The sequence below is a fragment of the Biomphalaria glabrata genome, chromosome 17 (assembly GCF_947242115.1).
Source record: "Biomphalaria glabrata chromosome 17, xgBioGlab47.1, whole genome shotgun sequence".
Classification (NCBI taxonomy): domain Eukaryota; kingdom Metazoa; phylum Mollusca; class Gastropoda; family Planorbidae; genus Biomphalaria; species Biomphalaria glabrata.
In genome coordinates this window covers 8,991,279-9,014,670 of record NC_074727.1, presented here as the reverse complement: position 1 = coordinate 9,014,670, position 23,392 = coordinate 8,991,279, and the positions used below count along the sequence as shown (strand labels likewise).

General features: G+C 36.9%; 1 protein-coding gene across 1 annotated transcript; it reads left to right on the top strand.

Moving 5' to 3' along the window:
• Positions 1–16,371: 16,371 nt before the first annotated feature.
• Positions 16,372–22,468, top strand: LOC106079074 (tubulin alpha-1A chain). The gene is made up of 8 exons (XM_056015213.1): positions 16,372–16,531; positions 18,387–18,609; positions 18,766–18,958; positions 19,966–20,274; positions 20,399–20,510; positions 20,820–21,035; positions 21,142–21,305; positions 21,812–22,468. The coding sequence occupies exons 1-8, from the start codon at positions 16,529–16,531 to the stop codon at positions 21,945–21,947; spliced, it is 1,356 nt and encodes a 451-aa protein (XP_055871188.1). The 5' UTR covers positions 16,372–16,528; the 3' UTR covers positions 21,948–22,468.
• The last annotated feature ends 924 nt before the right edge of the window (positions 22,469–23,392 follow it).

Genomic DNA, 23,392 nt, shown 5'->3' with positions numbered 1-23,392 from the left:
AAGAAGTGAAAATGTCTCTTGATGAGAGAAGTAGTGCTGAAGAAACTCCAGGAGAATACCTTTAACCACAGTCAGAGAAAACATCTAAAGTAAATGATACAGATCAGCCAAGTGATGGTCTACCAAAATCACTTTCTACAGAAGTGGAAGAAGCTGTAATTAAGTACAAAGACTTCGGATATATCCAGCCTGGAATTTTATATGAGGAACTGCAAGCAAATTTCTGTTAAAGGGTAACTTATTTTTCCAAAACAAAGATGAATCTGTATTGTTTCCAGTAGGGTTTACCAAAAATAAATCACGAAGTTTGACATCATGGTTCACTAGAAAGCTTCCAACAGGAGAAATCTGCAACCGATCTTGGCCCCTCTTCTCTCCACACTTGGGATGTCTATTTTGTTTTGCATGCGTACTGTTTTCTGAGGCATCAGAAAAGACATCTAGTGCATATAGCAAACCTGGGGTTGGTTTCATCAAATGGAAGAAACCTGAGATACTGAAAGAACATAAAGAATGAGTCCACCACAGACAAGTTTTTTTTAAAGTGGAAGTTAGAAGAAGAAAAGCTTAAGGCAGAACCAGATGAACTGTCACATATGTTTCATCCAAAAATTTTGAATAATCAGCAGTATTGGAGAGATATTCTGAAGTGTGTAGCAGCAGCTATTAAGTACTTAGCAAAAACAAACTCAAGCATACGTGGTCACAACGAAAAACTGAATTCACCCAATCCTAGGAACTTCCTAGCATCTTTCTTGCAGAAGTTGAAGAAGTTACGAAACACTACTTACATAGAATCGAATATGGGAAGACACATTATTTGTCACCAGAAATTCAAAATGAGTTCATTAACTTGATGGGCAATAAAGTTAGGGAATCAATTGTTGGGAAAGTCAAGAAAGTGTGTTACGTTTCTCTGATGCTTGATTCCAAACCATATGATTCTCATCAAGAACAGGTCTCCCTAATAGTTCGTTACTTGGATGTTGATAATTTCGAAATAAAAGAGTCATTCATTGGTTACTTTGAAATTTGAAACCTGATGGTTTAACATTATGAAGAACTTGTTCTGAAAACTCTTAAAGACATTGGACTGGACTTTGATCTGTGCAGAGGTCAAATCTATGATAACGCAGCCACAATGAGTGGCCGTCTGTATCTTAGACATAAATCCAAAGGCAACATTTCTGAACTGTGATAATCACTCTCTCAACCTGGTAGCTCTTCATTCTGCTGAGATAGATCAAACAATTGTCACATTTTTTAAATTGTACATGAATTGTTCAACTTTGTTCCAATTCAACCCAGAGATGGGCCAAACTGAAAGAAGCTGGAGCAGGGAGTTTAAAAAAGGAGAGTAATACAAGGTAGTCCGCAAAAGAAGAAGTTAGGTCGGCAGTTTCCTTGCATCTCGACAAAATCATTAAGCTATTGGAGAAACTTTCTGAATCAACAACTGAAAGAGCAATGCACAAAATCTTTTTCATGCAGTGGAAAATTATGAATTTTTTACTTATCTGGAATTCTGGTCAAATCTCCTGCGACAAATCAATGTAATTCCCAAGATGCTACAAAAGTCTGGACTGCACATACGGGAAGCTGCTGAAAAAATTAAAACCCTTTCATGCTTCCTGCAAATGATGAGAAACTGACGAAACTGATCACCCAATCCATCGAAAGAGCAAAAGAAGGTAGTGAATGCAATGAATTTCCTGTAATCAAAACAACCAAAAGAAAGAAAAGACTTGATGGGGAGTTGAGTTCTGATGTAGTACTGTCAACAGAAATGCAATTCAAACGTGTTGCGACAGAAGTACTGGACAGACTTCATATCTGATTCCAAAGGCTGGTAAACCATGTGGACACTTTGGGGTTTCTTCTTAACCAAGACACCTCTTGGAGTCTATGGATGATGACACGCTGATGAAAAAATGTGTTACTTTTTCCTGTTTGATGAAATACAGGCAAATCGCTTGTTCAATGATGTCATTGATGCACGAGCACTTTTTATCAACAAACCAGTGCCATAATCACCAATTGGCATATTGAGGAAGCTGGCTTCATTTGGTAATAATGTAGATTATATTAAAAATGCCTTTCCTGCACAGAAAGCAAGACGTGAATCGATATGAATTGAGCTTTGTCACTTGTGCATTATTTCGCCAATAAACAACGGTATTATGCATTAAATTTTACTGATATATTGTACCAATTTGAATGTAGGGTTATATATTTATTAAGTACATTATCTCATGTCATGATGTCGAATGTCAAAATGCAAGGGGCCCCAAAAGAAGTCAATCCCCCCGGGCCCCCAAATCCCTAGCTACGCCCCTGGCAGCACTCCATGAAGCCTTTCTTTGATTTGTGATAAATCGATGTAAATTAATCGATCTTTCAACAAACGGGCCGTATTGATTACATAAGCTAGTTGTTAAGCCTGAAAGAAACAAGTTTAGGCCTATTTTAAGGCTATTCCTTAAGTTTGTAATATTATTGTAAGTGTTGAAGTGGTTTAATTAAGAAATTAAAGAGCATGTTGCTAGTTGCTAGACTATCACAATATAATGAAGACAAATCAATAACACAAGTCTGGCTTACTATCTAATGACACAGAACGCATAAGCTACTATTTATAGAATTAGTTAACCCTTTTTCTGTTCTAGCGGGTTAAGCAGGACTAGACGCATGTTCATTGGTTATCAGCATTCTGGGGAGCTCCCATTGGTTGCTAATTAAATCTTCAGCTAGCGAAAAGTATAAAAGGAGAAAATAATCCGAGACATTTTATGAATCATGGAGGCGAAAGTTCCATGTTTCAAGGTGAAGAGATTACGATAATGCTTACTTCGTATTTGGGGGGCTTTTTCAAGCCCTCTAAAACAATAAAGCCTTGCTAAGCTCCCCCCGGGGGCGAAGCTTGGCTTGGTTTGAGGGAACCTTCGAGTCCAAAGCGACCACGCCATCGCCTCTAAACAAGGCGCCAAGTGGTGGGCTCGAGGGTTTCCCTCGAACCCCTTCTGTATACGGATGCTGGCGTGTGTGTACAACGGCCACCACGTTGCTTCTTATGTGGAAGGGGTTCGCTTTCTAGTCAGCATGACCTGAGCAGAATTACGTCGATCAAGACATCAACTTAAAAACAAAACAATGATGGCCTGGATGAACTAGCTTGAGTTTCCACGGATACTCAAAATTGGTCAAGTGTGGAATTTGAAGTCATAGAATTGTCATATTGTCAGAGCGTATAAATGAGGTTTGCGGGACATGTTCTCCGAGTTGCGATGACATGGAGGCCATTACGAGGAAAGCGCAAACAGGGACATCCTAGTACAACTTCAAGCCACACTTTCAGGAGGTCCTCAGAGCAGGTGTGAAGAGGCTTCAGACATTGCCAGTGACAGATTTTTGTGGAAACAGCTTTCCGCTCAATGTGCCGAAAGGCGAGGGAGGAACTAAGTCAGTAAGAATAGCACATTAGGTTTTCTGAAATAAAACTTTTTAATACCAGGATAATGCATGTAGATACCTCAGAATATGCATTTTGTTGGCTTTCAACACCGGAAATAGTGCTTGGCGGCTGTATGATAAGTTATGTGAATTTTTGAGTACTACAAATTTCTACACACTTTCGATTGTAGCACAAACTGATTACCAAGGCTTATATCCACTCAGTCTGTGGGCTTGGTGAAAAGTGCACGTTGTTTCTCCCACACCTAATCTTGGATCACGCTGAAATTTTGCACAATTATTTCTTCTACCTGACAAAAACAAGAAATTAAAAACAAAATTAGTTAAATAAGTATTGATTTTTAATTGTTTTGTTTGGTATCTCGAACAATGGAAAGTAATTGTACTTGACAAGTGGTGTTATACGCTAAATTAGTCCCCTTTATACTTTGTAGAGAGAAAAGTCTGAAACTAAGAATAGACAACTATAAACCTTCTTTTTTTTCACATGCAATTCCATGGCACAGTGGTTAGTGTTTTAGAGTCGTAGCTAGGGTGAGAGAAGAGAGGGGGGGGGGATTTTAAAATCCTACTGGGTCTCCACTTGAGAGGTCCAAAATGAGTGTTTTTTACATTCAATATTTATAGCACGCAAAATGCAGGGGCCCCCAAAGAGGTCAAGCCCCGCCCTACCCCGGGCCCCCAAATGATGGCAAATTCCTAGCTACGCCACTGAGTGTATTGCCTTGAGAAGACATTAGCCCTCGAGTTCAAATTCAGGTCATTCAACTTTGAAAAAAAAAGGGACATTAAAAAAGCGATCACGGTAATATTCACACAGATAACCTTTCTTTCTCTCCTCTTTCCCCTCTTTTAACTGGTCTAGGCAAGTGATAGGATCTTGGTGACTTCAAATAATGTCTCACGTTTTTTTTTGTTTTTGTAATGTAACAACGTTGAGTTTCTTTGTCCCATGGGAGAGATTATATCCGAAATGGTACCCCGACAAAGTAGCGCGGACAAAATAGCGCCGACAAAATAGCGCCGACAAAATAGCGCGGACAAAATAGCGCGGAAAAAATATTTTTCATTCATTTTGCAAAAAAAAAAAAAAATACTTTAGATATCGTAAAATATAAATAGAGAAAAATTAATGCTATCATTATTTGTCAGTCATTTTGCAGGAAATACTTTGGATATCTTAAAATACAAATATGTAAACATTATGCTAGAATTATAATAAACTAAAATGAATAATTTCAAAATATATCATTTATTTTAATTCCAAAAGTGCACTTCAAAAATCGCGAAAAATACTTCCATACTTGTCAGATTTAGACACAGCTTAAGAAAAAAAAAAAACTACTTCCGATTTTTTGACATGGAAAAGAATGAGAGAGGAAGGGGCGGAAGGGGGTGGGGTTATATTCTTGTCTTGTGTGTGCTAGGGTGAGAATGGAAGTAACTTTAGGCCTACAATCTAAATTGACACTCCTGAACTTTGAGATCTATGTGATGGTGTTAGACAAAGACGGACAGGAAATAGCAAAATGAATGATTGATATGGTCAGTCGCTGCCTGAGATGAAACAAACATATGGCGGTATAAGAAATGTGATCGCCATCTTAACTAATCCTAACACAACCAAGTTTGCCAATGTTGGGTCAAGAGACGTCATTGTTTGATCAAAGAGAGATGCCGCAGATGAACAAGATCTCTGATTATAATATAACACACATGTGTGACACACATCATCATATACCTAACATTTGAAAGGAGTCATCACATTTCAAATTCATATATAAATTTTTTTAGCAAGTTACGCATTTGAAACATTGTTGAAAAAGGAGAATGAGATAAAATTTTAAAATATTCTCTTTCTCTGCAAATATGGCATACCCTTAGATCTATTAATATTGAAGAAGATAGAGACCTCAACAAACATGCTGCCCAGGACTTTCACTTACTAACATCGGTACTTTTATACACTTCATATATAAGTATGCGCTATTTTGTCTTTGTCTTGCGCTATTTTGTCGGGGGAAATTTCGCGCTATTATGTCGGCGCTATTATGTCGGGTCACCATCAGGAATAGCTTATCTAGATGTACAGCCTATAATATTCAGAAATTAATTTGGCATTGATCAGTATTATAAGGACACTTGCTATATCAAATTGGGCATCTAGATCAAGTAAACTACTAATCTCAAAGACCGAGATCTGTATTAAAAGTAAAGTAAGTAAAGTTCCCATTTCAGACCTTGCCATCTATAGGATCTGATTCTGTGGTTAACGAGCAGGGTGTCACGTGAGTAGCACAACGACGCAAAGTCGGGTACCCGTTAGATTTGGGTGGACCCAGGGGTGCCCTAAAAATTCCGAAATTCAAAATCAAAGTCTTCACCGAGATTCGAACCCAGGACCCCAGGTTCGGAAGCCAAGTGCTTATAACCACTCAGCCCCCCGCGATCTATACTAATGCTATCTTTATTCAGTGAATTTGCGATATAAATAATCGTACTCTTAGTTCTTGATAAGATGTTTACAAAACGAAGGGAGTTTATCAATCCTCGAATCTCTCGGTAAGACTCGCGAAAGAATTCCATGAGTAATCGCTGTTACCTGGAACATAGATATTGAATCCTACCACACCCTAACATTCCCCCCCCCCCCTTTTTTTTTTTTCAAGCGATATGATATACTAGGTCTAGGTCTATATGCTTGCACTGACCTATAGCAAGGTGTCTGAAAGAAAAACACACTGTTACCCAGCCAGATAATTCAATAGTATGATATTGCACATCTCTTAGAGTCTAAGGTCCTCATATTAAAAACTATGAGTTTGACTTTTAGGACACTTAATTTGCATTAAGTACTTAATTAATAAGATATTGGGATGGTGTATTGAATTCGCCAGCCATAAAGATAATTTGAGAATCCTTCTTTTATTCGTCACGCAAGAAAGAAGCGGGAATCAATATTACTGCCTTGTCAGGCGCTGGCCTTGTTATTGTTGTCATGACAATTGGTGGATTTTGCGCGCGATTTTTAACTAAGGCCTATTTGAATTTTCTTCAACACAGTGCGCCAACAATGAAAGGCAGACATGCATAACAAGATATACCAACATAGAGTAACGTCTGTATTATATAAGATAAGATAGAGACATGATTTGTTTTTATTCCATACTGCAACAAAAGAATGTATTTATGGGGGTAATGTATTAGTCAGTACATATACGACCATAAAGATATTAGATCGAAAGCCCAGGACTACCATAAATGAGAGATAACTAACAGAGCATTGGCCGGGAGGAGGGAAATGTATCAAGAGGTCATGCGTTCACCCCCAGCGCCCCCTCCATTTTCATTCCTTTTCCCCTTTGGCGGTAAAACTAAATCTCTTAGTGATTCAAACTAGATGGTTTTTTTAAAGAGTAGTAAGGGATGTAAAGGGGAAAAAAAACTTTATAAATAGATCTAGGTCAGGTATTTGATAAATGATACGCCTTTCTCTAACACATATAGGCCTACTACTAACCAACTATAAGGGGCGTAAATAACAGGGAAAAAGGTGTCATATGTTATGAATTTAATACGCTTTTCCCAACTTGAACGTGACCCCCAACCTTTGGATTTATTTGCTTATAAAAAATGTTCTATTGAATAGACGAGGGTGGGTGATAACAGGAACTTTTATTTGCCGAATATTAAATTATAGAACTGCCTTGTCGTGTTGCATGCGCTCTGGACTGTCGTTTGATAGTTTCGATGGTGCTGAGTTTGAACACTGACGGACACCATCCCCCGTCGTCTTGCTGGGGGTTTAGGTTAAGATGTAGTAATCCTCAAAATCGAAACATTGTTAAACATATATACAAACAACCTACCCTATGATTGAACAGCCCAAGCCGCTCCTTGCACAAGCCCAGAAAATATCTCTACGTAATAGGAGACAGCCACGTATACGGCAGCTAGACATGAGAACCACTGGTAAGTCACAGGCATTGATCGGGTATTGATTTCGTGTGGCCTATTTGTTTTGCCCAAACGTGTTGGGTAGGTGCCAATGACGCGTTCAGTTGCTATGTTGCTGTGCGCCTAGACACACCAAGAAAGGAATAGAAGACATGCCCGTGTCGTTCTCTGAGCCTAACAGTCCATTGGCTAGTACGTAACCTTAACTACATGTCAACACATTCGGTCCCTAGACTTTTGTTAGCCATAAAAGGCCAAAGAAAAGGAACAGCTGTGCTTAACCCCACCTCCTTCAATGTCCTTCAACCTAAATGGGGAACAAATATATAAAAATGGAGGAATTAGTTGTCTTTGTTCACTTTTTTTTTTAAATTAATCACATTAGGAACACGCGTAGGATGTTATCATCTTCTTTTTTTGAAATAACGTCTGTAGTTCATAAGATAAGTTCATTCTTGCCTCGAAAAGACCTTACGTTTACTCTAGACCACAAACAGCTTAAAACATTCTTTACACACAATGAAAGAAAAGGAGAGAAGAAAAAAAAAAGTCCCCAGAATTCTAACTTCTTTAAAAAAAAAATATCGGGTGTCCCCCCCTCCTCCTTGTATCATTGGGCAAATAATAGAATCAAACATAGCAATCTGCAGAGAGCTTTAAGCTAGCGTGTAGGATTGCTGAATGAGTCAGGTCTACTCCCGTGTGTTGTCAAAACTAGGACAGGTAGAAACACACCACTGACACCACCCTAGTCCCATTCATACAGCCCTAGTCATTGCACTGGGTCAGCGCTTCTCAAAGAGATGGGGTCTAGAGCTCCACAAGAACAACAAGACTGACATGATTCTGATTTTTAAAGCTGGAGTTTTTTTCTTTTATTAACATATTAAACACAGAAAAAGTTTTACGTTGTAGGAGTGACATCGAGGAGTCTTAAACGGTAATAATTTGAGACCCCAGGCCCCAGACTATATAGCTTTTGAGAAGAGCGACAGCATGCGTTCAGAACTTCAGACCACCTTACTATCATCTCTCTCTCTCGCTCTCTCTCTCGCTCTCTCTCTCACTTCGTTTTCCCCACTTGCTGCATTGTTGTACCCCCAGAATCTAGGTATCGAGACACATTTTATTTTTATCCATAACCTATTTAAGAGTGACAATGCCTTTAAGTTAAAGGACATCAGTACAGACAGACTACCCTCGAGGAATACTAGGACAGATTTATAGTTTCAAAATTAGAAATTAGAACTGAAATTTTTTGTTAAGATCCTCAAACAAAAAAAATGCAGAATAATAGTTTACAGCAGCGGTGTCACTGGTTTACAGCCCCTTGTTGTTTTTTTTAAAGGCGTGGATGGTGAGTGGTAAAGCGTTTGAATTTTTAGGACGCCCCTGAGTCTATCCAACTCCTATAGATACATGACATTCGTTGGAGAAAGAAAAGGCGGTTGTAGTTGTGCAGGCCACATGACATCCTCGTTATCCGTTGGCCATAGAAACAGAATCACCTTTACATCATCTGCCCTATAGAGCACAATATATATGTTCGAAAGGGGAAATTTAAAAAAAAAAGAGTTTTAATGGAAATAACTATACCATTAACCCATGCTTTAACCATGTACAACAAATGGATACAGTTAATAAAAATAATGTGAACTCTATGTAAAATGTTTGTAAAATGTTTTACATATTTCGGATGTTCCTTCAGAGTTGAAGATAGTTTACTTCCTAGTCCAAACCTCCCGCAGGACGACGGGGGATGGGAGCGGGCAGGGTTTGAACCCTCGACCGTCGATAAATCCGAACGACAGTCCAGCGCGCAAACCGCAAGACCACTAACAAACACGCTGTAGTCTCAGCGCACTTTGACAACGAAAAGGACGCACACACAGACAAAATAATTAAGATTTCACAAATTAAATTTTTTGTTTAAAGTTTTGAATTGGTAGGTCTCATTATTTTTATATTAACATATCGTGACGAATGTAGACTGGGGGGGGGGGGGCTAGTATTATATTCATATATTAGGTACTTATAAATTAAAGACTTTCCTTCAAATACGAACTCCGACTGTAACAATAATAATAATAGTAAAGAAAATAATAAGAGTAATATTTAAGACGTTATATTTGCTAAACATATTGTTCAGAACACAGCTCACTTCAAAATAACAGGCGATGTAGTTTGTATATACATTAGTCTATGTGGCCATTGATTTAAAAGTAGTAGCATAATTAGGACTACTTGACTGATGCATGATCGCACAATAACATATTCAGGTTGCGTTTACAGTAGAACGTAAGTGAGTTGAGATATAGTTTAAAAATCATTTGACATCTTGGAATTTGTCGTGTATATATCTCTATACAGAGAGAAAATGCTTTTTCACATTTCAATAAAACTCAAAATTTTTTTAATTAAAAAAAAAGTGTAAGCTTTATTCCAACTTATGTATCAATTTAATTCATACACACAGGGCCGGATTTAAGTATGGGGAGGCCCCGGGGTAAAATGTTTGTGTAGGCCCTACACTTTTTCGAAAGCTTTAATGAGAATCCACTGCTAAATAAAAAAAAATAATAATATCTAAAGGCATAACATACTATAAAAGAAAGAGATTACTTGAAAATTTAATTTAATTCTCCATCGTTTAAAAAAATATTTAAAAAATGCAAATTTATATATTAATGTAAACTTGGGAACCCCTTTCTTGTGGAGGTCCATGGGCTGTAGCCCCCCCCCCCTGCCCGCCCTTAAATCCGTTCCTGTATACTTCTACAAAGGTAGGCTGTATTAGTTGTCTGGAGATGCATCACAGTAGGCCTACAGCTTTGGCCCTATCGACATGCATGAACAATTAATCAACACAATGAGAGACTAAAATGCAAACGTGAGTGCGCCTAAAATACTCAAATCTGGTGAGAAATACTCGTGGAAGGTAGCACTGATGACGAGTACCACAAACACACGAGTCTCTCCGCACATGATCGTTTTCTTTATGCGTCACTGGCTGTTCCCCATTTGTCATTCGACGATACAATCAATTCTTTATGCTAATCATTTGATCAATGTGAAGTTATAGAGGTATATATCCCCAGTAATCGTGCCTATATCCAATATATATATAATCGATACAGGGGCGAAAGAAGGTTTTTTTTTTTGTGTTTTTAAATTAATGAGACTACCTTTTTTTCCCCCAAAGGTCTGTTCAAATAATAAGATTAGGCGCACGTGAAGTCTATAGGTCTACATAACACAAACTGATTGAGGGGAGATGACTCTGTTTCGTGTTAATTTATTGGGAGAAAAGAGAGAGAAAATATAAACTGCCTATAATTATAATCATTATCAAATCAGCTCAGCTCATTTTTTCCTAAAACCCCTTATGGGGCATAGCCCACCATCCAACTTCCTCTGCGGGGTTTATATGATAGTGCAGCGTTTCCCAAACTGTGTTCCGAGGAGCCCTAGTTTTCCTCGAGGCCTGAATAGGTGTTCCTCGAACTACTGGAGTAATTAATAAACTAGTGGGCCACTACATGAATTAGCTAACCTCTCCAACAAATAAGCAAAGTGTTCCGCTAAATATTTAGAATGTGCAAATTTTAAGCGTACCGTTAAGGAAAAAGATTGGGAACCACTGTGATAGTGCATTCAGGTTGTAGATGTGAGAAAATCCCCCCTCCCCCCCCCCCCCCAAAAAAAAAGGGGGAATAATTATGGCGATATAAATCTAGTAAGAGTTGATTGTGTGGCCAGTACGTACTTAGACTTCTTAACCGTCACAAAGCGTTGTAACAAAAAAAAATGTCTGCATGATCGTGTGCTGTGACCACGATGGTCCGGAGTTCGATGCCACCCTGCACTTTGGATGAGCACGTAAGGAAGATTCATTTCCCAAGGAACTTCCGAAGCATTTACAAAATAGTGAATCAAATGAAGAGATCCTTCAAGTCCCCGCATCCGCAATATACTACCAAATAAGAGAAGAGACAAGCTGAGACCAGCCAGTGTTCACTGACTAGCCGAACACTCCGCTAATCTTTATGCCCAAGTTTCTGTTTGTGATTTAAAAAAAAACAATGTGTTCGAAATATATACCCCAAGGTCCTTGCGTAAGAAATGGCGGCGTGTCGATTACTGTCTGACCTTTGCGACACGCACACAAACACAATATGCATATATACACACATTTCCAGGTTAGACGAATATAAAAAAGTTATGCGTGCCTCTTTTAGGAGCTAGAGTAAAAAAAAATTAATATTAATAAAATACTAGCCGCCATTGATATTTCAATACTATATAAATGAATAAATTTAAAAACATTCCTATTTGTTTGTCTTTTTTAAAGTTTCAATAGTACTTAATGTAATTTTATGCAATTAGATGAACTCTTCAAGATTCTTGATTTGTTCCAAGCTAGAAACTGAGGACCCGTCATTATGAAGAGTGCAGTTATTGATGTTATTGCTAAGCAGAAATCCAACTTGCGTCATATCGTCCATGGGGCATAATCCCTTATCCTTTCTCTAGTAGGAAAAATGTAATTGCTGCCTCTTACTGTTTTGTTTTTAAGGATATATATGTTGTCTACGACTCATTATGGGTGGCGTGTGACTCGTGAGAATGAGTTTATGAAACCCAAACTCCTGTATCATAGTCCAATGAGTTTATGAATACCCAAACTTCTGTATCATAGTCCAATGAAATGAGTTTATGAAACCCAAACTTCTGTATCATAGTCCAATGAAATGAGTTTATGAAACCCAAACTTCTGTATCATAGTCCAATGAAATGAGTTTATAAGAGTAATGTTGGAATTGGGCAATGCGCTTCTTATAACTGTACCAAGACGATTGAACAAATAGTCAACATCATGTGATTATTATTATCAAAATGTTTATTGTTTGGTAATTAGTTTCATAATTTTCACTTCTCTTAAAGCATTCAAAATAACGCTTTAAAAAAAAACCACAACTCTAGTTACGTCTAGTAACCTGCATGACTAGATGGACCAAGGTACACACGTAAGACGTATAATCATCTTCCTTTTAGAAGTAACGTCTTCATTGTATAAGATATAAGATAACTGCTAAACAAAAAGATACGAATTAAAACTGAACCAATTAAGACTACACGAACGAAACAAAAAGAAAGCAGGAATAGAGGGGGGGGGGAGTTTCAAAATAATCAAAGTAACAACAAGCAATTCAGCGGAATCCAAAATAATAGTAATAAACAAATTAAATAAAATTCAACCATTTGTTGTTTGTAGATGGTGACTTAGGAAACGTCAAATCTATTCTGATAGCCGGAATTTATAACCGTACTCCTTTTAGATGGGGATAATTTCTTAACTCTAATTATTGACGGAACTTAAAACAGCAAAGAATGTCCCTAAAAAAAAAAAAAAAAAAAAGGCTTAGGTTCATGTGGTTTAGAGCAAGAGCTGAACTGTGGAGTTATAATAGTAGCCATATGATGCTGCTGTAAGGTGAGGTTTGAAAGATCCATGTTTCGCAAATTTTTTTCCCCTCTAAATTATTTATGTGCGAAGCTCCCACCAATCGGAGGCCCTTGGAGGCTGCCCAGTTTGCCTATGCCTAAGACCGGCCGTGGTAACATGAAATATGTTAGAAGAGAAACAAATAACAAGAGATGCTGTGTTGGTTGTTGGTGTTCCTTTTTTTGAGGGGGGAAGGGGGGGAGGTCTGATGTATTTTGTTTTCCATTTTAAAAAGTTAAAATGGTTGATAAAGAATATGTCACCAAACAATAACAAAATGTTAACTCAGCACTATCAGTCTTGTATTTATTTACAGAGCATTAAAAAAGTGACAATGTGTTTTTCCATTGATATTGAACGTAGAACTACGTACTTAATTCAGAGAGGGCATGACCAAAGATACGACATGCCTAGAATTTGTCTAGCGAGCCTCGAGAGTGCTCTGGAAACTTTCCTGCTTACCGTCCGTGAGTTTACGCTAATGCGCATTCAGTTGATAATGCCCCATATGTGTTAATGGTTATTTTACACACGAAGAGGGAGCGCTACAGAAATCCCAGAATGCCCTCCCCCCCCCTTCCCTCCTTTGAATAATGCTCCCCCTTTACTCTCGTGAATTCTAATTAGAGTTTTGCCATTAATTAGTTCGGCAGGTAGAATTTCCTTAATGTAAGAAATACGATGTAAGCAGGGCCGGAATTATACTTGATAAGACCCTAAGGTAATTGAAATATGGGCCCCCTAGTAATCAATGTAATGCAATTTTTGTCTTAGCTCTTTCTTCAAAATGATTGAAAATATCACTGGAACCATTTTACGGAGGGGGGGGGGATATGCAAGTGGTGTCCATAAGCAAGTGGGGGCTCTGAGCAAGGGGTGGCCCTAAGCAAGTGGGGGTTCTGAGCAAGTGGGGGCCCTAAGCAAGTGAGGGCCCTAAACAAGTGGGGGCTCTGAGCAAGCTGGCGCCTTAGGCTATGGCTTATATTGCTTATAGGTAAATCCAGCACTAGAAGTCAAGACAATGTTCCCTAACAAAACACAACGAGATGACAGGATGCTAAGCAACGCCACGTCTCTTGCAGGGATTTGAACTAAGCGCACCCACAAGATAAATCTGACATGCGTACGCTTGTAGAGAATGTTCGACCACACGCCATTGCTTCCCCAACTGATTCATCTCCCTTGTAGCCGGTCTAATTGCAGTTTTAAAAAATCTCAAAAAAAAAAAAAACCAAAACAGCCAGCCTTAATATGCAGTAGTGTGGATCTATTAAAATAAGCCTACGCAAACATAGATTTAAATGGTAAATGGCGACATACGCTACGTAGTCATACTCTAAGCAGACGTACGTGTGCCTACGTGTGCTATTTTTAATTTGGCATGTCATCGATTCGCCGTATAAAAGCTGAGATCTTGCACAGCTAGCTTAACCTACAATCTTCCATTCAAAAGAAAAACGGTGCCAATGTTTTGGAGGTAACCCTTGGCAATCTGCCTTACAGTTAACAGCCTGATCACACATGGCTCCTAAAATACTCCGCACTTACACGCCACGCGCATTGATTTTCAATTCCGTTTCTATTGACAAATCACTTGAACGACGGTTCAAGAGCAATTGGTTTTGAGCCAAGAAAATAAATAAATAAATGAAATCGATTTTTTCTTTAGCTTAATTTGATTTTACTTTTAAATGTGGCTAGTCAGACGATAAGAACCACGAGAAAAGTAGTCCTATGTGCAGTGCTATAGTCTAAAATTGTATGTGCGATTCTTTTAATGAAACCCCTGGCTTATTCGTAGGGCATAATTAGCATGAACTCAGGTTTTAATCACGTGGAAGCCCTGGCCAGTAAACCTATATTTGTGGACGCCCTTGCCCTCTCTTGAAAATGTTATCGAAAAATGGTTTAATTAATGCTAGAGAAATGACACATAAATATGATGTATGCATAGTTTTAAAGCTTTACAATTTTTAGTTTGTGGGGGCCCCTCTTCGAAGATGTAGATGTTCGGGTGTCTGTAGTTGCTTCACTTGGATTTCAGTTAGCAAGTGTTGCAATTGGATACACTCCCTGCAGAATCATTTTTTTTCCCCACAGAGTCATGGCAGACTTTTTATTCAAAAAGAAGCTCGCAAATCGTCTTCAAATGCTAACTATCTTATCGTGCAATTACCAAACTCAACTATTTTAATGCGCACGTGAAATCTTAAAGAAACTTTTCTGTTTGCTCTCTTCCCCCCCCCCCCAGATTGTTGCAGACATAGGCCTACGGTTACTAGTAGAGACAGTATTTAAAAAAATTGCAATATATATATATTTATACCAATAATATTTAATAACAGTCATAACATAGACTTTGTTCATATACTACAATTATGAACAAAAAAAAGGTTAATGCTCTTTGTTGTTTGAAGCAAAAAACAAAACAAAAAAAAAACCCTCAAATTAACCTAAATACGTATGCAGGTGTAACTGTAACACTCTAAGTACAGGTTAAAATAAATTTTTGATTGGTTAACATATTTTAGATTTTCCTTCAGAATTTATTACATCCTAGAGCAAAACCTCCCACTTGACGGAGGAAAATGGCAGCAGCGGGGTTCGAACCCGGGTCTTTGTGGGGCCATCGTGATGACAGTCGAGACAATATAGGCATATGGATGTTAAGACTATAAATTGTATTTCATTCAAAATTCAACAAATTTTGGTTACTTAAAAAAAAAAGATTTTAGTGCATTTCATAGAAAAGCAAATCGTTTACATGCAACTTTGTGCTTTAAAAAATTAATTATATAACGTTAAAGGACTAAGATGGTGTACTCTGTGATCTATTACCATTATCTAAAAATGTGATGTGTTTAATTTAAACACTTTTCAAGTTGATAATTAATAAGAAAAAAAAAACGTCATTGATTTACTTTCACACAAAAAAAATCTACATCCATACATATGTTAGGCCTATTTTTTAATGACATGTAGGCCAATATATATCCCATGTCAAGCTTGAATTATTTCTAAATTAAAGGATAGAAACAGGTAAAAATATATAGAGGAGTCTAGATCTGAGAAATTACACAAATAAGAAAATATGTGGCTTATGCTTAGGACAGAAATACAATTTTGAACTTTCAACATTAAATCATTAAGTTTAACACACATTTCTTATTTTGGCCTTTGAGGGGAAATAATATAAAAAAAATTGGCACGTAGGGCAGAGCGTAGACATTAAAATTAGTTTAATCTTGAACATAATTAGTTTAAAAACATCATTTTTTAAATAATTATGTGTATATTTTTTAAAATAGTTTGTGGGCTACAATTGTATTAGATTTTTTTACTTAAAATTAGATAACATAAAAATGTTGAAAAGAAATTCGAAACGTCTTTTAGTCCTAATTGTTTACTATTAGCACTATGGCGACTGGCGCCTAGTGACCTTAGCCCATGGCTGGCTATAAAAGCTTCGTGCGCAACAATTTATGTCAGTGCCAGACGCCCTGTTCGACACTTTAACGTCGTGAATTTAGGGACTTAGACACCTAACCTTTCCTTAAAACCTTTTCAGTATTCTTTAATACTTAACAAAACAAAATGGTAAGTTGCATTAGATCTAAAATAATCTTGAGTTTGAGCTAGACTGGATCTAATTAATCTAGATCTAGGTAATTTTAAGTTAGCGCTTGACTGCGAAGTTAGCCATTCAGCCCATTTGAATCATTGATTCATTCATGTTGAAGCCGGATGCGGTAAACTACTGGAGTGAAGGAAGTGAAAATCATGTCATGGCGAAATAAAATGGCAAAATCTTACAATAAACTAGACTAGGTCTAGATTATTCTAGATCGAGATTTTTGTAATCTAAAATTAGATCTGGTTAATTTACCACATTGTAGATTCTAGTTGTTGAATCTAAAATCTAAATCAAGACAAAGCTACACGTTGACCTCAATTTGAATTTCCAACAGAAACACAAGCCCAAGGCCACGAGGTTAAATTAAAAATGAAATACGGTTACGTAGATCTAGATAGATCTAGTTGATCTAATCTAGGTCTAGATCTAATTTAGCCACAGGATTGTAGAGATTAGTTAATAGGAGCTAGAGAGGCATGATTTACTTAGTTTCTGGACTATAATAGTATAATATTAATAGATCTAAATTATTAATGAATCAAAATATTTGAAAGTGATGTGGGCATTCAAATAGGAATGTTACAATTTTTTTCAGAAAAATTATTTTAAGAATCTTCTTGACAGATATGTTGTAGATTTGAATGAGTCTTCTAAATTTATATGAATTATGTCTGTATGATTCCTGGTTGAAAGAAAATAAATTTTTTATGTGTGCTTGTCCTTATCATAGCAACCAATGGGCACGATGTGAGGAGATTTGAATGTGTTGAATAAATATGCTTGCCATTTCTTATATATTAAACAACTAGTCCAAAAACATGTTTCAAATGAAGGTTTATTGTTTTTAAAATCTCTGAACACTAAGCTGCTTATTATATACCCATTAGATCTAAATCCTCATCTATTTCAAAATGCGTAACTGCAGAAATAAATCAATGTCAGCCATTTTGACATCATTTCAGTCTAAGTTTTTTTTAACTGCTATAATAATTCAACCTATCAGAAAATTATTAGATGTCACATGACCAATCTGACCAATCACTATTATCTTGGCATGTAAACAAGATGGCTAAAATTACAATGGTTAACAATGGCCTCCAGCATTAGATTCAACTGCTAAATATTAAAAAATTAATAGCATCCAAAGTGCTCATTATTATGTGAAAAGTAAAGCACTGAAATTTAGCCAGAAAAATGCTCTACAATACTGGAGAGTCAAAAGGCGTGGGAATGTTGAGCTTCTTAAACTATACACAGGGAAATCGAACCTTTTTTTAAGTCTAATAATTAGAAACCTTCTACTCCACGTGGGAAAGCGTAATTTCATTCCCGGAAGCCATTTTTATTGGTCAATCAAAAACTATAACTCTTTTACAGAGAAGTATTCAATTAATAGGTTAACAAAGTGCGCCTTTAAGGTGTGTCTAAAAAATGTCAGAAAAAAAGTCGAAACAGTTTTTTGATTTAAAAAAAAGTGTGTCACCGGATATTGTAACATCGCTAATTCAAATCTCTAACTCTAGATCAAGAAATAAAGGAAAGATACCAAGAAATACATTCCTCTGTCCTATTCTAGATCTAATAGTCCTCTTTTTTGAATTAGTAACATCTGTAGTTTAGAAGATCAAGACTATCAATCATAATCATTCAGTGAAGTCTACTTATTTAAAAAAATGGGGGAAGATCCTCTAGTCTAGCAGTCTACTGTGAAAGTAGAAACTAGACTACATATATAGGAGTAGAGAAGATATATATATACTGTGATACAACAAATCCCATTATCATTAAAGCGATTTATATCTCACAATTTTCTTTTAGCGTGAGTGTATTTCCATCCATGTTGGTCAAGCTGGAGTCCAGATTGGCAATGCCTGCTGGGAACTCTATTGTTTGGAGCACGGCATCCAGCCAGATGGTCAGATGCCATCTGACAAGACCATTGGAGGTGGTGATGATTCTTTCAACACCTTCTTCAGTGAAACTGGTGCTGGCAAACATGTACCAAGAGCCGTCTTTGTTGATTTAGAACCCACTGTCATTGGTATGTTCTTATGTATTTTTGGTCCATAGTTAATATTGATGGTTTGAGGTAGTTTTGACAGATAATTTAAAATTGTTTATACCTTTTTTATATATGTATATACCATAAAAAATTAGTTTCATAAGATGTCTTTTGACAACATAATCTAATTTATAGATGAGGTTCGTACCGGTACCTATCGCCAACTGTTCCACCCTGAACAGCTTATCACAGGCAAAGAGGATGCTGCTAACAATTATGCCCGTGGTCACTATACCATTGGTAAGGAGATTGTTGACCTAGTTCTTGACCGTCTCAGAAAGTTGGCTGACCAGTGCACAGGCCTTCAGGGATTCCTCATCTTCCACAGGTACATACATGTTGATATTAAGTCAGCAAATGATTTTTATTATAAATCCAGACCTGCCTACCAAAAAGTCCCAATGCGTAACGCTGATGGTCAAAATGCGTATTTTGGCACCAGAATGCGTAACACTTGCGGTGACTTACGCGATCCACTATTTTGTCATATATATATATATATATATAATATTAGATCTAGATGTCATGATTAGATCTACAATCTAGATCAATACGACAATAGAGATATCTAGCCTAGATCTGAGCTCAAGAGTGTTACCGATGCCGTGGATCCGCTACAAACGTAGGTCTACTCCAAACTTTCTTAGCCTAACTTCATCCTTGATCTATTCTATACTAAGACTAAGAATCTAGATCTAGTCAATCTAAATCATTCTACATCTAAATTGGATCTAGATTGTAGAGTAATGTTGAGAATCATGACATAACGTAATGACTAGCTTGACTCTAGCTAGATCTATTTCTGTATAAGAAGTTATCTAGATCTAGACTGGATATCTACAATGTCACTCAATGTGTTTTGAATCGGTAGCATTTCGATATTTTTTTCTATACAAATGAATACGGGAATCTACTAATGAAAAAAAAGGCACGTAGGTGTATCAGCTAACTGACAGTACCAACTCGCCACTCCCTCACTCTCGCGTTCTTCATTTCTAGACTAAATCTAATTGCTTTTAAGAACCAATCATCATATAGATCTAGACACAATGTGGTTTCCCCCCCCCCCCCCCCCCCAAATAAAAACAGGATGGCTTAGCGTGACCGCTGGTAAGCTAGTCAAGAGAGGGGAAAAAACAAAAGGATACGAAATGCATAACGAGGCGGGTTAAATGCGTATTTGCGTTCTGGCGGTCATTTTGTGTAACGGTAGGCAGGTCTTTTGATGCAAAAAAAAACTCTTTTTGTAAGCATTATATTAATAAATGTCTCTTGATTTCTTTTACCATTGACATGTTATTTCATATTTTGACTATTACAACTCAATGCTTACAGCTTTGGTGGTGGCACCGGATCTGGCTTTGCCTCACTCCTCATGGAACGCCTGTCTGTTGATTATGGCAAGAAATCCAAGCTGGAGTTTGCCATCTACCCAGCCCCTCAGATCTCCACAGCTGTTGTTGAGCCCTACAACTCCATTTTGACCACACACACCACCCTTGAGCACTCAGACTGTGCCTTCATGGTTGACAACGAAGCCATCTATGACATTTGCAGACGTAACCTCGACATTGAGAGACCCACCTACACCAACCTGAACCGTCTGATTGGTCAAATTGTATCCTCAATCACAGCTTCCCTCAGGTACCAATGCTATTTTTGCAACTAATTTGTACTGGCTTTCATATTTCTTATAGTGAAGCTTTATAAGAAAGGTTATAGTATTGTTGTATTTAATACCCATATTTATACTAATTTTCTTTTATAGGTTTGATGGTGCCTTGAATGTTGATCTGACTGAGTTCCAGACTAACTTGGTGCCCTACCCTCGTATCCACTTCCCACTGGCCACATATGCTCCAGTCATCTCTGCTGAGAAGGTAACATGCTAATTTTTTTTAACCCAAGGCATCAAAAGCATCAATAAATTTATAAGTCATTATTTGACCCAACTATTTTCAATTGTGCTGACTTTAAAAATTTGAATCGGGAAACTGACATAAGTTGGGAAAAGTAAAGACACCCTTATTAACTGGGAGCCACAGAAACTCTTACATTATCTGCCCTATAGTTTGCTTGGTCTGAAACTTAACTTTTACATCCCCTTACAACCATGTGAATATATTTTAGTACCCATTTTACTTAAGTGTTACAAAGCCATTTGCAGCAACCAATATGTTTGTTTGCAGGCCTACCATGAACAACTGTCTGTTGCTGAGATCACTAATGCCTGCTTTGAGCCAGCCAATCAGATGGTGAAATGTGACCCACGTCATGGCAAGTACATGGCCTGCTGTATGTTGTACAGAGGTGATGTTGTCCCCAAGGACGTCAATGCTGCCATTGCCACCATCAAGACCAAGAGAACCATCCAGTTTGTTGACTGGTGTCCAACTGGTTTCAAGGTAGGGAGCTTTTAATCAATTATTACCAATGTGGGACTATACTTTTATATTTTATGAACATTTTTTTTTCGTTGGAAGAGGATGTAATTGTAATATTTCTTTTTAGGTTGGAATCAACTACCAACCACCAACTGTTGTACCTGGAGGTGACTTGGCTAAAGTCCAGCGTGCTGTCTGCATGTTGAGCAACACCACAGCTATTGCTGAGGCCTGGGCTAGACTTGACCATAAGTTTGACCTTATGTATGCCAAGCGTGCTTTTGTTCACTGGTGAGTCATATTTAAGCATATGAACATTTATAAAGAAATTCAATGTTATTTTTACAATACCTCTATTTAACTTCATGGATCTAGAATGCTGATCTCAAAAATGCCTAACAATTTTCTGAAAAATTTAACTGTTGATCAATATCACTTAGAATAACATTGAATTTCTTGACTAGCTCATTAGCCACATATGGGAAGCTCTAGTTTGATGGTTTAATTTAAAGTAAAAAAATAAATAAATGTAATTTTGGCTTTAGAACTAGACTTGGATCTAGAGCCAACATCAGTTTCGTTAATCCCTGAATTTAAGGCATTGTTGATTTTATAGTAGTGTAGTAAATTAATGTTGAGGAAAATTATGCGCATTTCTTTATTTAAAGTCCTATCATTGGGATTATTCAACAAAAAAATACTTGACGTAGTGAGCCATAGCATAGTGTACTGGTAACTTGAGTTGTTTATTGAAAGATGACTGCTGAGCTTATAATTTTTTAAACTTTTGTCTCCAGGTATGTGGGTGAGGGTATGGAGGAAGGTGAGTTCTCTGAGGCTCGTGAAGACTTGGCTGCCCTTGAGAAGGACTACGAGGAAGTGGGTGTCGACTCTGTCCAGGGTGAAGGTGAAGAGGAGGGAGAGGAGTATTAAACACCAGCCCAGCCTCCCCCCATCACCTCTTGCACTATATAATCCACAGCTCTCCATCTAGTGCCAGGATTTTTTTCTGTGTTACCAAGGCATGTTTCAATATTTGGGCTGTTGGTTATCTTACTGTAAGACTTGATATTTATTCTCACACACAAAATATCTGAACATTGGTCAGTGATTAAAAAAAAAGATGTTACTGTTGAACAAAAAAAAACTAAATTGATTCTTGTAAAGATATTGTTACCTAGCAATACTCTGTTTATTTTTCCCTTGAGACAGTATTGCTAACAAAATGAATACAGGGACAGCACTTTTGTTTCACAAATATTTCTTGTTCTTGTTGGGTGCAAATCATTCCACATTTGTGATGTGCTTCTGCCTGTTTCTGTTTTTTTTTTTAGAAAAGTATTAACTTTTGATGTAAACATTTTAGTTGCAAGACACTTGTACTTAATCACTGATATATGGATGATCTGTACATTATGGAAATTAAATTACAGTTTTCAGATTTTAAAAACAAATGACTTTTTGTTTGTTTTAGATCTGTATTTGTGATTGTAGAGAACTGGTTGTCTTGTATTGTACGTTATATAAAAAATTCTTGCAAGTTTCATACTTGATTTACTATTATAGTTGGATGGTAATGGTTGTGGTCTATACCAAACTACTTAGTATTCCTCAGAGCCATGTCAGTTACATAACTTTTTTTTTTTAGCATATAAAGTAGATAACTGATACGTTTCAGCATAAATAATTTATTCTGCAGATTATCTAAGGTAATAATTCTTATTCACATTCCGGGTATCTTGATAAACTGTACATGGCCTAATAGGCACTTATTAAAGTCAGAAAATTATGAATAATTGAGATAACACTCCACTGTGAAAAGCCGAGTGAATCAGTTAAATTGAAGATTTATCTTGGTAAAATGCACAGTAAAGGTAATAAATACATTTAAAAAAAAAATATTTGAAAATTTTAGCAAAACTTTCAGGCACTGTTACTCATTTTACAAGTACACCTAATTGTTAGGACTCCATCAAGTAGTAGTGTCTTTATAGTCATGCTTGTACATCTTAACAATTTAAACGACTCATTCCTAAAATTTTGAAAATTTATATAAACTATTATCTGATTCTACGTCCATTATATAACAGTAAATAGATTGAACATTTAATTAAATTTTTCTGTCCTAAGTAGAAAAGGCGGTATGTAGTGCATCTATTTCTAAATTTTTTCTTGCTCAATGGAAAGAACACTTAGTGAAGCCAACATGCTGTGTGTCAGGAATTCTTAAAATAAGTTTTGATCAATCGAAATTTAGAAGTGACCGCTATGCTCGACCAACAATTTAAAAAAAGATGCATGTTTAAATGTTTGGAAAACTTGATAAAGTGTAGTTGTCTATGATTTTATAGCCGAATCTCATATAATAAATAAACAAG